Source organism: Leopardus geoffroyi, chromosome D3 (assembly GCF_018350155.1).
Source record: "Leopardus geoffroyi isolate Oge1 chromosome D3, O.geoffroyi_Oge1_pat1.0, whole genome shotgun sequence".
Classification (NCBI taxonomy): Eukaryota; Metazoa; Chordata; class Mammalia; order Carnivora; family Felidae; genus Leopardus; species Leopardus geoffroyi.
This window is the reverse complement of record NC_059339.1, coordinates 68,546,572-68,563,011: the sequence shown is the minus strand read 5'-3', so window position 1 is coordinate 68,563,011 and position 16,440 is coordinate 68,546,572. Positions and strand designations below refer to the sequence as shown.

At 56.4% G+C, this 16,440-nt stretch overlaps 1 protein-coding gene across 17 annotated transcripts in view; it reads right to left on the bottom strand.

The window, feature by feature from the left end:
* Positions 1 to 720: 720 nt before the first annotated feature.
* CTIF (cap binding complex dependent translation initiation factor) overlaps positions 721 to 16,440 on the bottom strand; it is a 297,589-nt gene continuing 281,869 nt past the window's right edge. For all 17 annotated transcript variants that reach the window (XM_045457976.1, XM_045457969.1, XM_045457984.1 and 14 more), the window contains 2 exons: positions 6,266 to 6,319; positions 721 to 4,773 (listed from right to left, as the gene is read on the bottom strand). In XM_045457976.1, coding sequence (XP_045313932.1) covers positions 4,558 to 4,773; positions 6,266 to 6,319 — 270 coding nt within the window. In that variant the 3' untranslated portion in view covers positions 721 to 4,557. The remainder of the gene's footprint in view (positions 4,774 to 6,265; positions 6,320 to 16,440) is intronic.

Here is a 16,440-nt window from a genome sequence, read left to right as displayed (position 1 = left end):
CCAGGCTTCTGGGCTGGGCTGGCCACCATCTTGACCAGGCCAGGGACACAGGAAGGGGGTGGATGCGCTCGTCGCTGCCCTGAGGAGGTGAAAGGCTGGCAAGTTCTAGCCAGCGAGAACCCCCGAGGGGGATCTGTTACCAGGAGGCAGTGTCCCCAGCGTCTCGCCATCAGAGGGATTGTGCAAAACAAGGGACATATCATCACAGGAAAATAAATCACTGGGTCCCTTTGAGGAAAGACCGGTTTCACCCACTGGGACTGGACAGCCACTTGCTGCTGACTTTGAGAAGCTTCTGGGCCCAAGCGTCAGTCTTTCTGAAATAAGTCAAATGCTCCAGTGATATTTCTAAGGAAGGAGTGGGTTTGGGGCGTGGGGTGGCCGGACGTGCAGCAGACCAAACCTTTAGTGCAAAAGCTATTTTCTGCAGGATCGGCCTAATCCTATGACTTTGGATAGGCCACGGTTCCCAGCCTGGGGGGGATGGGGGGGGCACGAGTGCCCTCCAGCCACATTCTCCGAACCACTCCTTCACAGCCTTCCCCGGGCCCCAGACCGTGCCCCGGCTCTCCAAGACGGCCAAACTGTGGGAAATGTTGTCATTAGCTCGTCGCCCGGGCAGGGGCTCATCGGCGGTCCCGGCCGGCACCAGTGGAGGCCACAGAAGCCTTTGGGAAAGATTTCCTCTGCCGAACACACAGAGAACACAGATTCAGGGCATTTTTGGTTTTTGGTGTTTATTTTTTAAACCCACTTGTAGTTTGGGTTCAGCTGGAAAGCAGGACATACTGAGGGAGGGAAAGTGGTCGCGTGAGCAGGATTCTACTGCAGCTTTGGCGGGAAGCCCCAGGCCCCTGCTCCAGGGAGGTACGTCCTATTGCCAGGCTCCCAGCTGGCTCAGGCGAGGTGGGCAGCCCTCTACGCCAGTGTCCCGAGCAGAGGAGAGCTGTCTTCTCTCTGATCTGCATCCTTAAAGGCCCAGGCAGAGGTCCCAACAGAGCGACAGCAGCTGAGGGACAGGACTCCACGGGCAGGCCCTGAGAGCACTGGCCGGGTTCTGATGCCAGATAAGGGACTGGAACGTGGTGTCTGGGGGCGGCCCCGTGGGGCTGCTCCTCACGGCGGCCCGGCTGTCTGGGTCCCCGCCCCTGCAGCTGCCCAGGGCGCGATCAGGGGTACATTTCCCACACCCCCCCCCTCCCCGTCCCTCAGAGAAAATAAAATAAAATAAAAATTAGAATAAATACCGACTCGGCCAACATTTACATTTACATGGATGGACAGGGCGATCCCTAAACCTTAAAGGTTTACAGACTGATTAAGGAAGGACGAACAGACGAGACTGGGTGTGGGGTAAGCATTCCCCACGGAGGATGGTGGGGCCCCCACCTTATCCAGGGGAGATTAGGAGCCTTCTTGGGGTTGCGGTCCCAGCGCTGAGGCAAAGCCACAAGGCCGAGGGGAGCAGGGCTGTGGTGAGCAGGCTGGCCGCCCGGGAGGAAAACAATGGCTATCTGGTCTTGACTGGCAGGGGGGACAGACCGAGACAGGATCAACATCAGATGGCCGGACTTCGCCTCTTCGCTGCGCCAAGAAAGCCGCGGGCGAGTAGGGAAAACAACACGAGCCTTAGAAGTGCAATATCCAGTTTTGCCTCCCACCAAATACATTCAGAGGTCAACTTGGATATGGCCTTCCTCACTCAGCACAAGGGGGGGGGGGTCTGGCCTAGGGAGAGGCTAGGGGGTCTGTGGGGAACCCACTTCTGCCCCCAGCTCCTGTCTGAGTAGTCTCCCACGGGAAGCTGCTTCAGAGTCACAGATTTTACGTTTCACTCTTATTTCCTTAAAAAAAAAAGTTTCTTTTTTTTTTTTTAAACGTTTTCCTTCCATGTCTCAAAGAGTAGCAGCAACCTGCATTTAGAAAAACAGCTTAAACTGTTATTTGGATTGGCCAGGAAGCACTTTCAAGCAATGGAGATAAACTAGGCAAACCATACGTCTGGAGCCACCGTGACACGACACGTAATTAAAAATATATTTATATATGTATACATATTTATATCTTACTTCTTCATACTCTGGTCCTAACAGTCAAGGAGGGGTGGCCCTGAGGCAAGACCACCAAGGAGGCCGTCAGGAGGAAGAGGCATTGGGTCCACGGCGCCCGCGATGTCACGGGTCTCAGCTTTCCTGGGAACATCAGTCCCTGCATGCACGGTGTCTGGGGCCCCTTCGTGAAGCTTGCTCTCTGCCCCGTGGAAAGAGCAGGAGACCCCGTTCCCCTGGGCCACTCTCTTCCTCTGGGGCCCTGCTTCGTTCTCAGCAGATGCGCTCACAAACACACACACGCGCGCGCACACACACACACACACACACACGCACACTGTGCACTCCGGGGGCGCTAGCCCATTTCAGCCCAGACACAGCTCTCTGAGGCCTTCCAGGGAGCGGCTGCGCGCCCTGCTGGGGCTGCCTGACTCCTCGAGACCACGATTTCCCCGGTGCCCTCTCTGAGCCCCCTAACTTCAGTCTAGCTCTTCCCTCAGGGCCTCCCACGGGGCCCCTGGTGTCCCGCGGCCCCAGGTTGGGCTGAAGGAGCCCACTGAGAAGGAAAGGCAGCGAGGAGAAGCTTGAAGAGGGGAGGAGGCAAAGGCCAGGGGCAGAGGCAGCACGGGCCTCTTGGAGGCTACTGACCCATTCCAGGTAAACCTGTGCCCCCCGACATGTGTCTCCAACACGCTCTTCCTTGGGCTTGGCAAAGGCTCCCATCCCGGGGCTGAAGGTCAGGTTGCAGCAGGTGGAGAAAGCCAGGGAGTACTGGGGGACCTGCCTGCTCCTCCAGACTTGGAGTCCACAAAGGGAAACCTCCAGCCCTCACCCCCTGGCCAGCCTGAGCGGACCAGGCAGCCAGGGCCCTCCAGTGACACAGGGAGTGACCAGCCTCAGTAAAGGGAGCTGCTGGGCTCTGAAGTCATTTTATGGGGGCGTATCAAAGTATGGGCTCCAGACCCCAGAGATGGGGCTGTGCGGATGCCGTGACAACCCAGAAGCCAGCCTCCTAGAGCCCGACCCGCATCCTCCTCCAACAGAGAAGGGGCTCTTCCCAGGACCTGGCCCTTTCAAGAACCCCCAGCCTTGTTCCCAGCCTGGAAAGATCTGTCTGGCGGCCTCACCTAGTCACCCGACCGTTACGCTCAAGACTCAATGAACGCACCGTTCCCCACAGCTCAGGGGCTACAGTGCCCAGAGCCCTCCCGGAGCGCAGAGACCTTGGCTGTGGGGGGGGGGGGGGGGGCCTGGGCTGCTGGGTCCTGCCTGTGATGAGGCTGGGGCAGCAGCACAGCCCATTTAGCCAGACGCCGAGTCCTGGGGAGCCAGGCAGTCCCCAACGGCCACATGCCCCCCCACTAAGCTTGGGACGAGACCCGTGTGTGGCGCGGGCAACATCACCTAGCATTTTGGCTTTAATTTGCCAGCCTCCTTGGGTGCCCCATTCACCACCAGGCCCCCGGGCCAGGATACACACTCCCGGGGGCCTGCGACAGTATCGGCCCATTGACACAGCACAGCTAGAATGAGAGAACAGAGGTACTGGAAGCCAAGGGCTGAGGACACAGGGTTCCAGCAGGACCCCCGCCGGGGCAGAAGTTTCCAATTACCCTAATTGGCTACTGGCAAGCTGTCTGTGGCTAGAATCCTTCCAGAGGGAGCCGGGTTTGATCTTCCACTAATCAGGGGGTCCTCGTGGCGCTGACTGTGTGATCACATCTCGGGCTCTTTTCATTGAGAGAGGAGACTTCAAAGCAGCTGACTTTTGAAAATAAAACAATAAAACACAAGAGTACAAGTAGAATCGCCAACTCCAGCTCCCCTCCCTGCTCCCCGCCCCCTGGGCCCCCCCCTGAGGCTTGGGGGCCAAAAGGAGGACCTGGAGGTGGGGAGGGGGCAGCGTGAAGGTTAGGGGAGAAGCCTCCGTCCCCCAGCCCCCCCAGCTCGACCGTGGCGGACAAAGGCCGTCAATTACGGGCGGCTGGTGGGGACCCTGCCCGCCTTTGTCCTCCCGGACATCTGCTCTCTGTCGCCTGCTTGGCAGCAGTTGGCGACTGCGGCTGACAGCAGGAACAATGCAAGCCCGTCTCCGACCCACTTTTTCAGCCTTCTGAGGTCCTTTCTGACCCAAGCGGTACCCCGGCGTGCGGAGCTGCCAGGGCCTCAGCGGAGTCACAGAGATGAAACCCCTCGCACAAAGCCCTGCGGGGGACGCGTTTGATGGGAGGGGGCGGGGAGGAGCGGGAGTGGGGAGGGGCCATCGGGGCCACCATGAGAAAGAAACATGCTTCCCTTATTGGTGTGAACTGCCACATGCTTGGGGCTGGGGGGGCTCAGATGAGGGGCACTCCTTCCCGGTCTGGCTCCAGACTGGCCGCCGGCTCTGCCTGCTTTCCTCCCCATTTCTTTCTCCCGCCAGGGCCACCCCTGTCCTCCCGCCTGTCCATCTGGCCCTGTGTACCAGGGCCCCAGCTGCCCGCGGGCCGCCCGCCAGGCCCCCTGGCTGTCAGGCTGTCAGTTTCTGGATGGTTCTGTTGTAGTACTGCGTGATGGGGGGCGTCAGAGGGTTCCAGCTGTTGGCATGGAGCTCGATGACCTCCAGAAGCAGCGACCGGGTCAGCATGGACTCCGAGGGGCACAGCATCTTGTCGCGGGCGCTGGCCAGGAGCTCGGTCATCATCTCGGGCAGCTGCTCCTCCAGCAGCCGGCCTGTGCTCTGCAGCTGCGGGCAGAGAAGTGGGGGGTTAGGACGGGGCTTGGGCTCCGGAATGGCAAGCTGACCCACCTGGGTTAGAAGGGCTGGGGGCAGGGACAGGAAATCATTGGACTATCCCTCTGGAAGGTGCGGGCCCAGGCATCTGTGCCACAGGGAGAACAGGGAGGTGGGAGGGCAGAAAGAGTCAACTGTGAGAGCCCACATTTAATGACCAATCTGCCGCAAGAAGAAGAGGGGTTAGGTTATTGCCTGTTCCCCGGGGCTAAAAAGAGCTCTCACCAGGACCACGCCTCTTCTGTCTTTCACCCAAGAGCTTTCCCTCCTACGGGAAGTCTTCCCCGACTACTGCCCACACCCTCAATGGTTGACCTGCTCCCTTCAAAGATGATCAGGCTGCAGCGTGTTAATTTTCACTTGCTACGATGTCTCTCTAGAAACGAGAGACCTGCGTGTCTCTGCACGGAACCTGAGAGCAGGGATGAGGCCTCCTGTTCCTCTCCTTCCTTCTCTCCTACCCCAATCCCACCTCCCCTCCCCAGCACTGACCTCTGGCCACCCTTGTGACATGAAGTGTAGGAGGGAAACATGAACTGCGGCAGAAGGCCAGCCAGAGGGCCTGCCCCTGATGATGTTGAAAAGCCCCCATAGGGAAGAAGGAGTCCCAATCTTCTGCATCAGTGCAGCCCCTGCCATCCCCAAGTCCCATGTAAGGTACCCATTTGGAGCTCCACAAATGAACAGTGACCATCATGTAGACCTCAGGCCGTTGTCCAGAATCGCAGCACTTCCGGCCTCTGAGATCCTTGGGATGCGAGTAGCCTTGGAGGCTGGACAGAAGCCACCTGAGACGCATGCTCACGCAGCCCTGACGTGCCCTAGGGGCTCACGCGGGACGCGCCTGTCCTCACTGTACTCCATTCTAAATGGCTGGGCTGACTTCCCAGGGCAACGTTTGCCCCCGAGGGAGATCCCAGAGGAAGAGTTTCAATGAGTAGTGGCCACATTTTGGGCACCGGAGTGGCACCTCCTAAGGGGGTATTTTGAAGAAGGTGGTTGCCAACACGGGGGCGGGGGGGCGGTTTCAAACCTCAGGCGCCTTCCGCAAACCCCATACCACCAAAGTCAAGGGAGATACTTGGGGGCGGGGGGGTCACATCACTTGGAATTTCTTAAGTCATTTGTGGGGCGTGCCTGGGCAAGAAGAAGGTGGTCTTGGGCACAGAAGCACAGTGGACAAGGCCAGCACGTGGTCCTTCTCTCTAGAGAAGCAGCCACCTCTCTCTCCAGCTAGTGGTGGGTCGGTCACTCTGTCCACATTTACTCTGGTCAGGGGTTGACAATCCTGGATGCAGGAGTTCACGTCAACTCAGGAAGCCATTCCCCACCAGCCCTGTCCCCACACCTTCGCCGGGGACTTGTGCGTGTGTCCAGTGATCCTCACACAGCCACAACTGGCAGGTGTGAGGGGCACACCAGGTCTGAGGTCGGAGATGCTTACCTCCATCGAGCAGCACAGGACGGCGTCTTCCTTCACATCCTGAGATTGTAAGAGCTGTAGAAGAGAGAGGCAGAGAACGCTACTCAGGGTGTGGCGGGGAAGAGAGCCCACGAAGGTCAGAGGGCAGCAGGGACACGGCGATTTCTCTGGCAGGATTTGAACGGTTGGAGGACCACTGTGGGCATAGAGCCTGGGCGCCCAGGCCAGGTCAGAAGGTTGCGATTAGAGACCATGGCTTGGTAGCAAACACGCTGGGGTCATCAGCTGTAACACCTGGTCAGAGAAAAGCCTCAGAGAAATGCAATGAGGGTAAAGACTTCCTGATGGGCGAGGGAGGCTCGGCCATGGTCTCAGGCACTCCTGGGCCCCGGCTAGAGGAAAGCTTCCAGAAATCAAAGTGCTCTTCTGCAAAACCACAGCAGTGTTGACTTACCCAGAGGTTGGAATTGCTTCCTGACCAAGGCCATGGCCAGGCTGCTCAGTGCTGGGACTGGCCACGTCCTTGTCCAGGCTTCCCTTGGCCTCATCTTATTCTCTCTCTCTCTCTCTCTCAACTGACATAGAATTCACATAACATCACGGGACGCCTGGGTGGCTTCTGACTTTGGCTCAGGGCATGATCTCATGGTCCGTGGGTTTGAGCCCCATGTCGGGCTCTGTGCTGACAGCTCAGAGCCTGGAGCCTGCTTCGGATTCTGGGTCACCCTCTCTCTCTGCCCCTCCCCCACTTACTCTCAACCCCATTGACCACTTCTTCCTCCGTCCCCTTCCCCCTTGGTACATCTCCACCACCATCCCTGCCACATTGATCACCGCATCCGCGGGATGACCCTGCATTTAGATGATCTGCCACGGATGACTTTTCCCTCTGCTGGAACTCTCCATACTCACCCAGTCTTCAAGGCCCACAGCACTTCCCAGCTTTCCTTGGAGACTCCTGGATCACCCCCTGCCCATGGTACCCCCCCCCCCCCCCCCCCCCGCTTCTCACTGACTTCTCACCTGACGTCCCCAACCACTTGGCATTTCACACAAGTGAAGCCTGGGAGAGTGCTGTGCTCATCTTGGCCACCTTTAACACCTACCCTAGATCCTGGCAACCGTTGAGGATTTGCTAAATGTTGGTTGATATGATTCATGCATTGTTTTTTGTTTTGAGTTTAGTTATTTATTTTGAGAGAGTACACGGGAGGGGCAGAGAGAGAGGGAGAGAGGGAATCCCAAGCAAGCTCCGCACCATCAGTGCAGAGCCCAAGGTGGGGCTCGAACTCATGAACCGTGAGATCGTGACCTGAGCTGACATCAGTAGCCAGACTGAGCCACCCAGACACCCCTGTTTTTTGTTTTAAAGGAAAGGTGGAGGGTGGGGAGGGCACCAGAGGAAGGCATTTTTAGGATGAGTATCCTCGTCCCCTGAACCAGAACTGGAGTCAAAGTCCTTGACGCGGGTGTGATGAGTTCAAGCACCGGTGAAGCCACAGGGGGACTATTCCTATCGCTAGCTTGAAACCCAAACTCGACACATCCTCCTTGTCCCTCCCCTTTTCCTGTTATGTCCATCCACCCAGCCCAGGGGTCCCTCTTAGCAAGAGCCACAAGCATTCGCCTCAGGAGGGCTGAAGATTCAGGGCAAGCCTTGCCACGTGCCCAATGAGCGTGCAGGGCATCGAGGCCACAGCAGGCCCGGGCCAGAGGTCAGGGCCAGAGACACCAGGCCTCCTTCCCCTTTGTATCTGTCAGAACTGGGCTTGCCGCGGACACACCGGAATCGTTTTAGGACGAATGGACAGAGAGGTAGTCTTCGACCTGCTCGAATGAAAAGCAGGCAGAGAGCAAGGGACAGTCCAGGGGAGGAAATGGTGCAGGCGGCACAGAGGGACCGGCGTTGAGGCCGCTGGTGAACCTGTTCTAGTCACTGCCACGGCTCTGACTCCAGACCTTCGTGCTCCCGTCACCCAGATTCTCGGCCACCACGGACTTGCGGACCTCACTCTCCCCCCTTGTTCAGGACTCTGCCCCAGTGTCACCTCTCCAGCCTGTGTGAAGCCGGCCGGCCCCGCTCACCTCCTGGCTTACTTCTCCCTGCCGCATAGCTCACCCCGGAAGAGTTGATACTTGACCGCTAGAAGGCAAGCCCCACCAGGGCGGGGCCTCTGATTGGTCCCCGCACCCACACAGCGCCTAGCACACAGGCTGCGACAGCCCGAGGGCGGGCGGGCAAGGGCGGACGCGGCGAGGCCCCTCCCCCGAAGGTCACCCGGGGGCACACACTCGGAGAGGCGAGAGTGATGGGCACGTGGGTACCCCGCCCCACACACCCCTCTCGCCGGAGGGGACGCGACACAAAATTATAACCGATGTGGAAACGGAGGCTGGCGCAGGTCTCTAGACGGCAATTTGGTGATCGCTGTCAGAATAAATGGACCCGGACGCACGCGCCACGACAGGGATACGCGGCTTTTGCTTCGCTATCACTACAGTAAAACTACCGTGCACCCACAGGGGGACGGGTTAAATAATTACAATACACAGGCACAGTGGGACAGTCTGAAGCACACAGCTGTCCCTCCCCTTCTTAAGCCAGTGTCTGCTTCTGGAGTTTTCTTGCCTCCCGGAGCTGCAGAGCCCCAAGGGGGAGGCAGGGGAGGCTTCCGCCAAGCCGGTGCCCGGTGGACCTTTGTGGGGGGCACACAGGGAAGGGCCTCCCTCAGTTACAGGACCCAGGAGGCTAGAGTGAAGACCAGGAAACAGGTGCTGGAAAAAGCCGGTGGAAGTGATTCACCTTGTAGCAGGTGTACCTAAGGCATGTGGTCCACACCCAACCCAGCTGCTCTGGGGGGGGAGGGGGGGGTGGGGATGTTGGCTCGAGGCCCGGGAGGGTCCTGTGGCTGTCTGGAATGGGATCAGCATGGGGATGTGGGCCTAGCCCCACTTATCTGCAGGGGACATAGGGACTCATATATATCAGGAGAGCTCTGTAAGGTTTGCTGGGGTTTCTTTCTGAAGGTACTTTGTTCCCTCATAGGTTTTCTGTAGTGCTTATTGGGAAACGATCCTTCAAACAAACATTGTTGGTAGAAATCACAAGGTGGGGGGCAATCTGGTGAGAAGGGAACTCTTTGAGGCGGAGTGCGTGCTGGCAGCTGGGTGGGGAAAGTGGGGGAGGGGGGCAGAACTGGCAGCTCATGGGAAGAACAAGGTACGCTCTGGAAGCGTCTAGAACGCGGGGTGACGCACAGTAGGCGCTCAGTAGTGCTTGCTGTGTGTGTCACGTTGAAATGACCCTGGGAGCATGTTCTGTCCTGAGATTAGCCTCTTAGGGGTTCTAGGGACAAGTGAGGTACCTTTTTAAAAAAATTTTTTTAAAATGTGTATTTAGTTTTGAGAGAGAGAAAGAGAGAAAGAGAGAAAGAGGCGTGAGAGCAGGGGAGGGGCAGAGAGAGAGGGAGACACAGAATCGGAAGCAGGTTCCAGGCTCTGAGCTGTCAGCACAGAGCCCGACGCGGTCTTGCACTCATGAACCTCAAGATCATGACCTGAGCTGAAGTCGGACGCTTCACCGACTGAGCCACCCAGGTGCCCCAGGATGAGTAAGGTAGCTTGATGGGAAGTACTAGTAAGCATAAGGGCTGACAAGTACTAGATGTTCTGAAATGTGATTGATTGTCCCTCCGTGTGGCTGTCTGAACGGCTGACAGAACCGCGTGGAAAGCTCTGGCCTGCCCTCTGCTCCCAGATGACAGTTGAGAACTCCAAAGCGGGGTCTGTGTCTTTCTTTCCTGCATCTTTGTGACTGGACTACTCCCTTCCAATCCCTCCTCCCCTCTTCGTGCCCAGACTACCCCCCACACCCTCCCCCGGCCTGGCTGTGTCCCTGGTGGCCTTGGCTCCTGGCTAGCCGGGCAGGGAACAGACTTAGGGAACGGGGGCGGGTAGCGGGGGACTCTGGAGGGTGAGGGTAGCCCCCCTGGGCCCTCAGGCAGAGGTACAGGCGGGTTCTCAACCCCAGAGCCTCTCCTTCAACCTTATCTTCCACTTGCTTGTTTGGGAAAGTCTGTGCGAAGCCAACAATCACATCGTGTGATAGGCCCTCTTGCAAGCGGCTTGCTGGGTTTGCTCAGGGAAGTGGGGGAGGGCCGGGGTTGGTCATCACACTTTTCCTTCACAGTTGCAGGGTGCAAGGATACGAAGGGAATCTGCAGGGAGGCTGCAGACCGCTTCCTATTCTCCCTGCAAATGCTGTTCTGGCCTCTCATTACCAGCTTTGGAGAGCAGAGTCTCAGAACCCTAGTGCCGAAAGGGCTTTGGACAGCGTCCCTCCCAACCTCCCCAGAAGTCACACTCCGCTGCTCTGTGCGGTATGACAAGAGGCTGGCCTCCTCAACCAGGAGCCCTTGACACAAGTCCACAGGGGCTCCCCGCCGGGACCCCTTTCACTGTCCCTCTTAGAGGCTCTCATGCCTCTGGGTGATCTGTGGTTCCCCAAGAATCTGTCCCTACCTGTCGTTTGCAGGCAGCGGTCCAGGTGTAGGATCTTTCCACTCTTTTCTATCTTGGCCAAACTTACCTGTTCTGTGTTCCATGTCTTCAGGACTCTGCTTTTTCCCCAGTGACAGCTAGTGTTTGGATAAACAAATCTGCTGGAGTGTTGAGGAGGTCAATGAGCGCTCTTGTTTACGTATGCTCTATTTGGCACCTTCTGGAGACAATGCTTTTTTTTTTTTTTTTTTTTTTTTTTTTAAGTCGCAGAGGAGTCTCAAGAAGCTGTGGCCATCCGAACAGGTACCTGTCCACCCATGTTCACAACAGGCGAGAGGCAGAAGCAACTTGGGGGTCCGTGGAGAGATGGATGGATGAACTACTGCGGTCCATCCGTATGCAATGGAATGTTCTTCAGCCTTAACATGGAAGGAAATGCTGACCCGCGCTGCAACGTGGATGAACCTCGAGGACACTACGCCGAGCGGAAAAGAACAGTCACAAAAGGACAAATCCTGTCTGATTCCACTTCTCGAGTCAGAAGAGTCAGATTCGTAGAGACAGAAAGTAGAACGGTGGGGTCGGGGCGGGCACGAGCGGGGACTGGGGAGCCGGTGTTTCATGGGGACGGCGTTGCAGGTCGGGAAGGAAGACAAAACGTTCTAGAAATGGATGGTGGCGATGTTGCACAACAGTGTGAAGGTGCCTAACGCCGCTTAGTTGTACGCTTGAAGACGGCCAGAGTGATCGATGTTATGTTATGCAAACTTTATCACAATAACAAAATGGTTAAAATAAGTAGCAACAGGGGCGGGCACTCTTTGGGTGGGCAGGCCATTCTCAGCCCAGGCAGGACTCTCCGGGAGAAAAGCTGCACCGATGGAGGAGGCAGGCTTGCCCCACGGGGGTGGGGAGTGGGGGTGGGCGGGTGGAAGGCCCTGGAGTGGGTGGGGAGGGGCAGCGCTCTCATCAAAGTCTCTGGCGTAGAAAGGGGTGTGGGCGGGCTGGGGCAGGCAAGCCACCCGCGCCCTCGAACAGCGAAATGTGTTTCTTGGATGAGAATCCAAGGCAATTGTGCGAGCCCACACAGTGTTTGTTCGGAAGCTAATGCATTCCTGTCCTATTGTCTCCGCCGGAGACTTGTGGGCACACCCATCATATCCTCCCTGGGGGGGGGGGGGGGAGAGGCCAAGGTGCTTGCAGTCAGCCTGTGGGAGGCCCGAGAGCAACCAGGGAGAAAGACACCCTGGTGGGAGCATCCTGGAGTCCCCTGGGGAAGGTCCACAGGGCGTGCAGGGATGTAACCCCGGTTGCTTGGGATGCCACGCTGTGGGGAGAGAAACCGTGCTGATGGGAGGGGCTGTAGGGCTGCCTTCCTTGGCGGGAGGGAAGCGAGTGCTGTAGATGGTGAATTCTTGCCTTTCCACGGAGGAGTGAGTGCCAACTTGAGGCAGGCTGGCCAGCCCGCCCTGACCACCCCAGCTCACCAACAGCCCAGGGTTTCAACCTTGTAGAACAAACCCACGAGGTCTGGTGCAGCCGTAGCAAAAGCACAGCTCAGACCCTGCGGGCAGGGGCCTCTCTCCCTCGGGGGTCGGGGGTCTCGGAGGGTGTGCGGGGAGTGGGCACCCCAGAGCACAGCCACGGTTTCAGAGAGCAGGCGATTGGCTGGTTTTCTGGAGAACACATTCATCGAGCCCTGATGGGCTGGCTGGGTCTACAGAAGGGCTAGGGATGTGGTGGGATAGGCTGCAAGTGTGGAAGACGTGGCAGGAAGGCGAGAGAGAAGAAAGAGCCAAGAGCGGCAGGGAGAGGTCCGCGGTGGCCATGGAAGCCACGTGCCAGGCACAAACACTGACGGTGGAGAGAGGGGGGAGGCGGGAGAGTGAGACGGAGCCAGAGGAGATGGCCGGGACACGTGGTGACCGGGCTGGGGAGCTGCACGTGGCCACCTGCCCCTAGGAGCACCCTAGGGTAGAGCCCCTCTATCCCACGTCTCTGCACCTGCACCTACAGCCAGGTCTAGAGGACAGCACGGGGGCTGATGGTCATGATAATGACCCTGAGTCATCACAGAGATGGTCTATGATGTCTGGGTCTCCTCAGGGAGGCAGGAAAGGGGATAGTCTATCCGAAAAAGGCTGTCATCAAAATTGTACAGCAGCCTTTGAGTCAGAAGACCTGCCCCTCGCTAAGAGTAACCCCGGGCATGTCACTTTATCGCCCTGCACCTCAGTTTCCTCACCTGAGAAGAGGGATAATACCTGCCTCGAATTGTTTTGAGAGTCAAGTGAGATAACAATGTCTGTGAAAGAGCTTTGAAAAGTGCAAAGCTTGATCCAAATGCAAGGTGTGATTATTGTTATTAACTCTGTTTCTCTGTCAACAGGGATCTTCCCCGAAGCTCTTGGCACACTCTGTGTACTGTCCCATTTACCCTCGTGACACTCTTGTGGAGACAGGGAAAGGCCATGGCATTATTATCTCTACCTAATAGACAAACTGAGGCATAGTGGGTGAAGTGGCTTGCACAAACTAGAGAGACAGCAAGTCTGAGAACTAGAGGATGCTCAAAAGTCCTGGGTCAGCATCCCCCGTCTTGGAGAATTATTTTAATTTCTCTCACATTTGCTAAGTCTCATTTTGCTGGTTGCAGCTCAGAATTCTTAATTTTATTGTCTGGTGACAATAATCAACCTGGGCCTTCACAAAATTGAATTGGTTTTACATATTCTTTGTTTGCATCGGCCATCACCTACCCACCCATCCACACAGCCACTTACTGGGCCACCAATCCATTAGTGCATCTATCCACCCAAGTATGCAATTATCCATCCACCAACAATCAATTTATCCATCCATCCTTCTATCCACCCACATATCATGTATCCAACCTTCCTTCCTTCCTTCCATCCATCCATCCATCCATCCAACCATCCATTCTTTCATCCATCTATATACCCACTCACCTACTTACCCTTCCTTCCTCACCTACTTACCCATCACCCATCCATCCTCCCTCCCTCCCTCCCTTCCTTCCTCCCTTCCTTCCATCCTTCTATCCATCTAGTCATCTTTTCAACAATGTTCATGGAACACCTACCTTGTGCTAAACATCGTGTAACTACAGGGGCAACAAGAAGAATAAGACTGGGAGCTCATAGTCTAGTAGGGGGAAATTGAGAGACCGTGCTAGGTATGTGGGATTGAAGCACGGGATGGAGTGGTGGTGATGGAGAACATGCGTGTGGTGTGAGAAGCAGCAGATGGCAGATGCACAAAAGCAAAAAAACCAAACAAACAAAAAGCAAAAAAACAACCCAAAAACCAACAAACACCCGTGAACTAGCAGAGTGCCCTGGTGAATAACAAGTAGCTCAAGATGCTAAAATCTATAGCGTTGGCGGAGAGAGAGAACCTGATGACAAAAGAGGCAAGGGCCACATCCTATAGGGCTCTAGATGCCATGCTGCTGCATTTGGGTCTTATCCTAAGGGACTGGAGAGCCACTGAGAGATTTTAAACTAGAGAGTACATTTTGGAAGGATCCTTTCTTGCACAGAGTGGCGAACAGACCAGAGCTGGCAGAGTGGTGGGGTACTGCGGGCAAGGGGACAGTAAGGAGGCTGCTGTGAGAAAATACGGCGCCTTGAATTGAGGCGGGAAAAAGTGGGAGGACACGTGTTTAGGAGGCAAGAAGTGAGGGTGAGGAAAAGGACGATATAGAAGATGGATCGTCCCCAGGTTTGGGGCTTGGCCAACTGGATAAATGCGGGTGTCACCAATGATCGTAGGAAGGCATGCCGAGTTGGTTTGGGGGGATATGAAGGAGTTCAGCGTTAGAAATATTGAGTCCATGGTCCTTGGGGCTGATCGGGGAAGATAACTCATGGGAGACTGGCTGTCCGAGATCATCGGTGCCAGGTCAAGGCCGCAGGTGCTTGTGAGAAGAGAAGGTCCAGGTGAGAAGAGAAGAGGGTAAGGGCTCCAAACCTGGAGAGAGAGCCACATCTAAAGCGTGGTGGAGGAAGAGGAACCCCTGGAGGAGCACGAGGACAGTCAGAGAGCCAAGAGGAATAGAAGAAGGTGATGCCACGGAAGCCAGGAGAATTCTAAGAAGTCCAAGGTCAGCCGTGTCAAATGCTCAAGAGAGGTCATGTAAGATGAACAAAGACCAGGGCGCCTTGGACCTGGTGATTAGGAGGGGACGGGTGACCTTTGCCATGATGACTTCAGAGCAGGGGTAGGGACAGGTGGAGGCCCGGGTCACATGGGGCTGAAGAGGAGAGGGAGGTCGGGAGGTGGAAGATAGCAAGGGGACCCATTTTTTTTCTTTTCCTTTGTGGGTTTCTGCTTTTCTCTCTCTCTCTTTTTCTCCTCTTCCTTCCTCCCTCCCTCCCTCCTCCCCCTCTCTCTTTTCTTTCTTTTTGAACTTGCCTACGGAAGAGAAAAGGGATAGAACCCCCATGCCAGGACGGAGGGGGGTGGCTGTTACAGCGGGAGAGGCGGAGGTGAGAGGGTAGAAGGCAGGAAAAAAAGGGAAAATCAGAGGAGAGGAGGGCCGTATGCAGAGATGAGCCTTAAATAAGCAAAGTGGTACCGTTGCATATCCGCTGACGTGGAAGGCAGGGGTGAGGGTGGCTGCAGACACAGGTACACGGATGTGTAAGGGCTCATCTGCCCAGCCTGTCAGGGTGGCTACGAAATCAGTGTTGTTCCATGTTCCTCACTTACTATCAGCGCTCTGTGCCGGCTCGCATTTCAGCCATCCCCAGGAGAGGGGGATTTGCCCCAAATATCACCATTCCACTTGCCTAATCAGGAGCCCTGTATGGCGGCTATGGTCAGATGTCAAGGAAATTCATGGTTCTGTCCTGGACTTCGGTCCAAGCTTATGCCCTGTGGTCTGGCTGTCAGCCCTCCTAGCTGAGGCGGGCAGGCGGGCAGGCACCCTAACTGCGGACCAGGCGCCCTGGAGGGAATAATTAGCCTCCTTCCTGCAGAGTTTGCAAACCGCCTTGTACAAAGTGGCCACAGTAAATGTCGCATATGTCACATGGGGGAATGCTTCATCCCACGGCTGGCCCCAGGGGGCCGGAAACGTAATCTGGGGCTCAGAGCAGACACTGAATCCTTCAGACACCGGAGCCAGAGGATGGGGCCACGGCTCCAGTGGGTCCTCCCGGGAGCCAAGCCCTGGCCAGTGGCCTGCACAGGAGGGGAGTTCTGCTCACAGCGTCCCTGCAGCCATAAGTTCCCAGGACCCTAGGTCAGGGTTGGAAACCACAGGGATGTTGGCCATGACTGCTGTCGACACCTCCCAGCTTCTTCTTTAGTGCCCTTCCTTTCCCTTCTATAAGCCTTGCCTGTCCCCTCTGTGGCTCATTTTGCGTTCACTTCCCGGGGAATCGTGGATCTCTCCTAAAGGATGAATGGAGAATGCCCGAGGCAGCTCTGAGGTTTTACCTTTCCAGAAGGTGTCTCCTGAGGACTGACCAATACCTTCTGGGTCCTCGATCATCCCCCGGCTTACGTTTTTTGAATGCTTCCTCTACACGGGAAGCTCTGCACCGTGTGTATGTTTCAAGACCCACTTTATCCTTTCTCCAGTTTATCTGCGTTAGACACCCACAGTAGTATCTTCATTTATAGCTGCAGAAACTGAGGCACGTAGAGTGGGGTGACTTCCCGCCAGT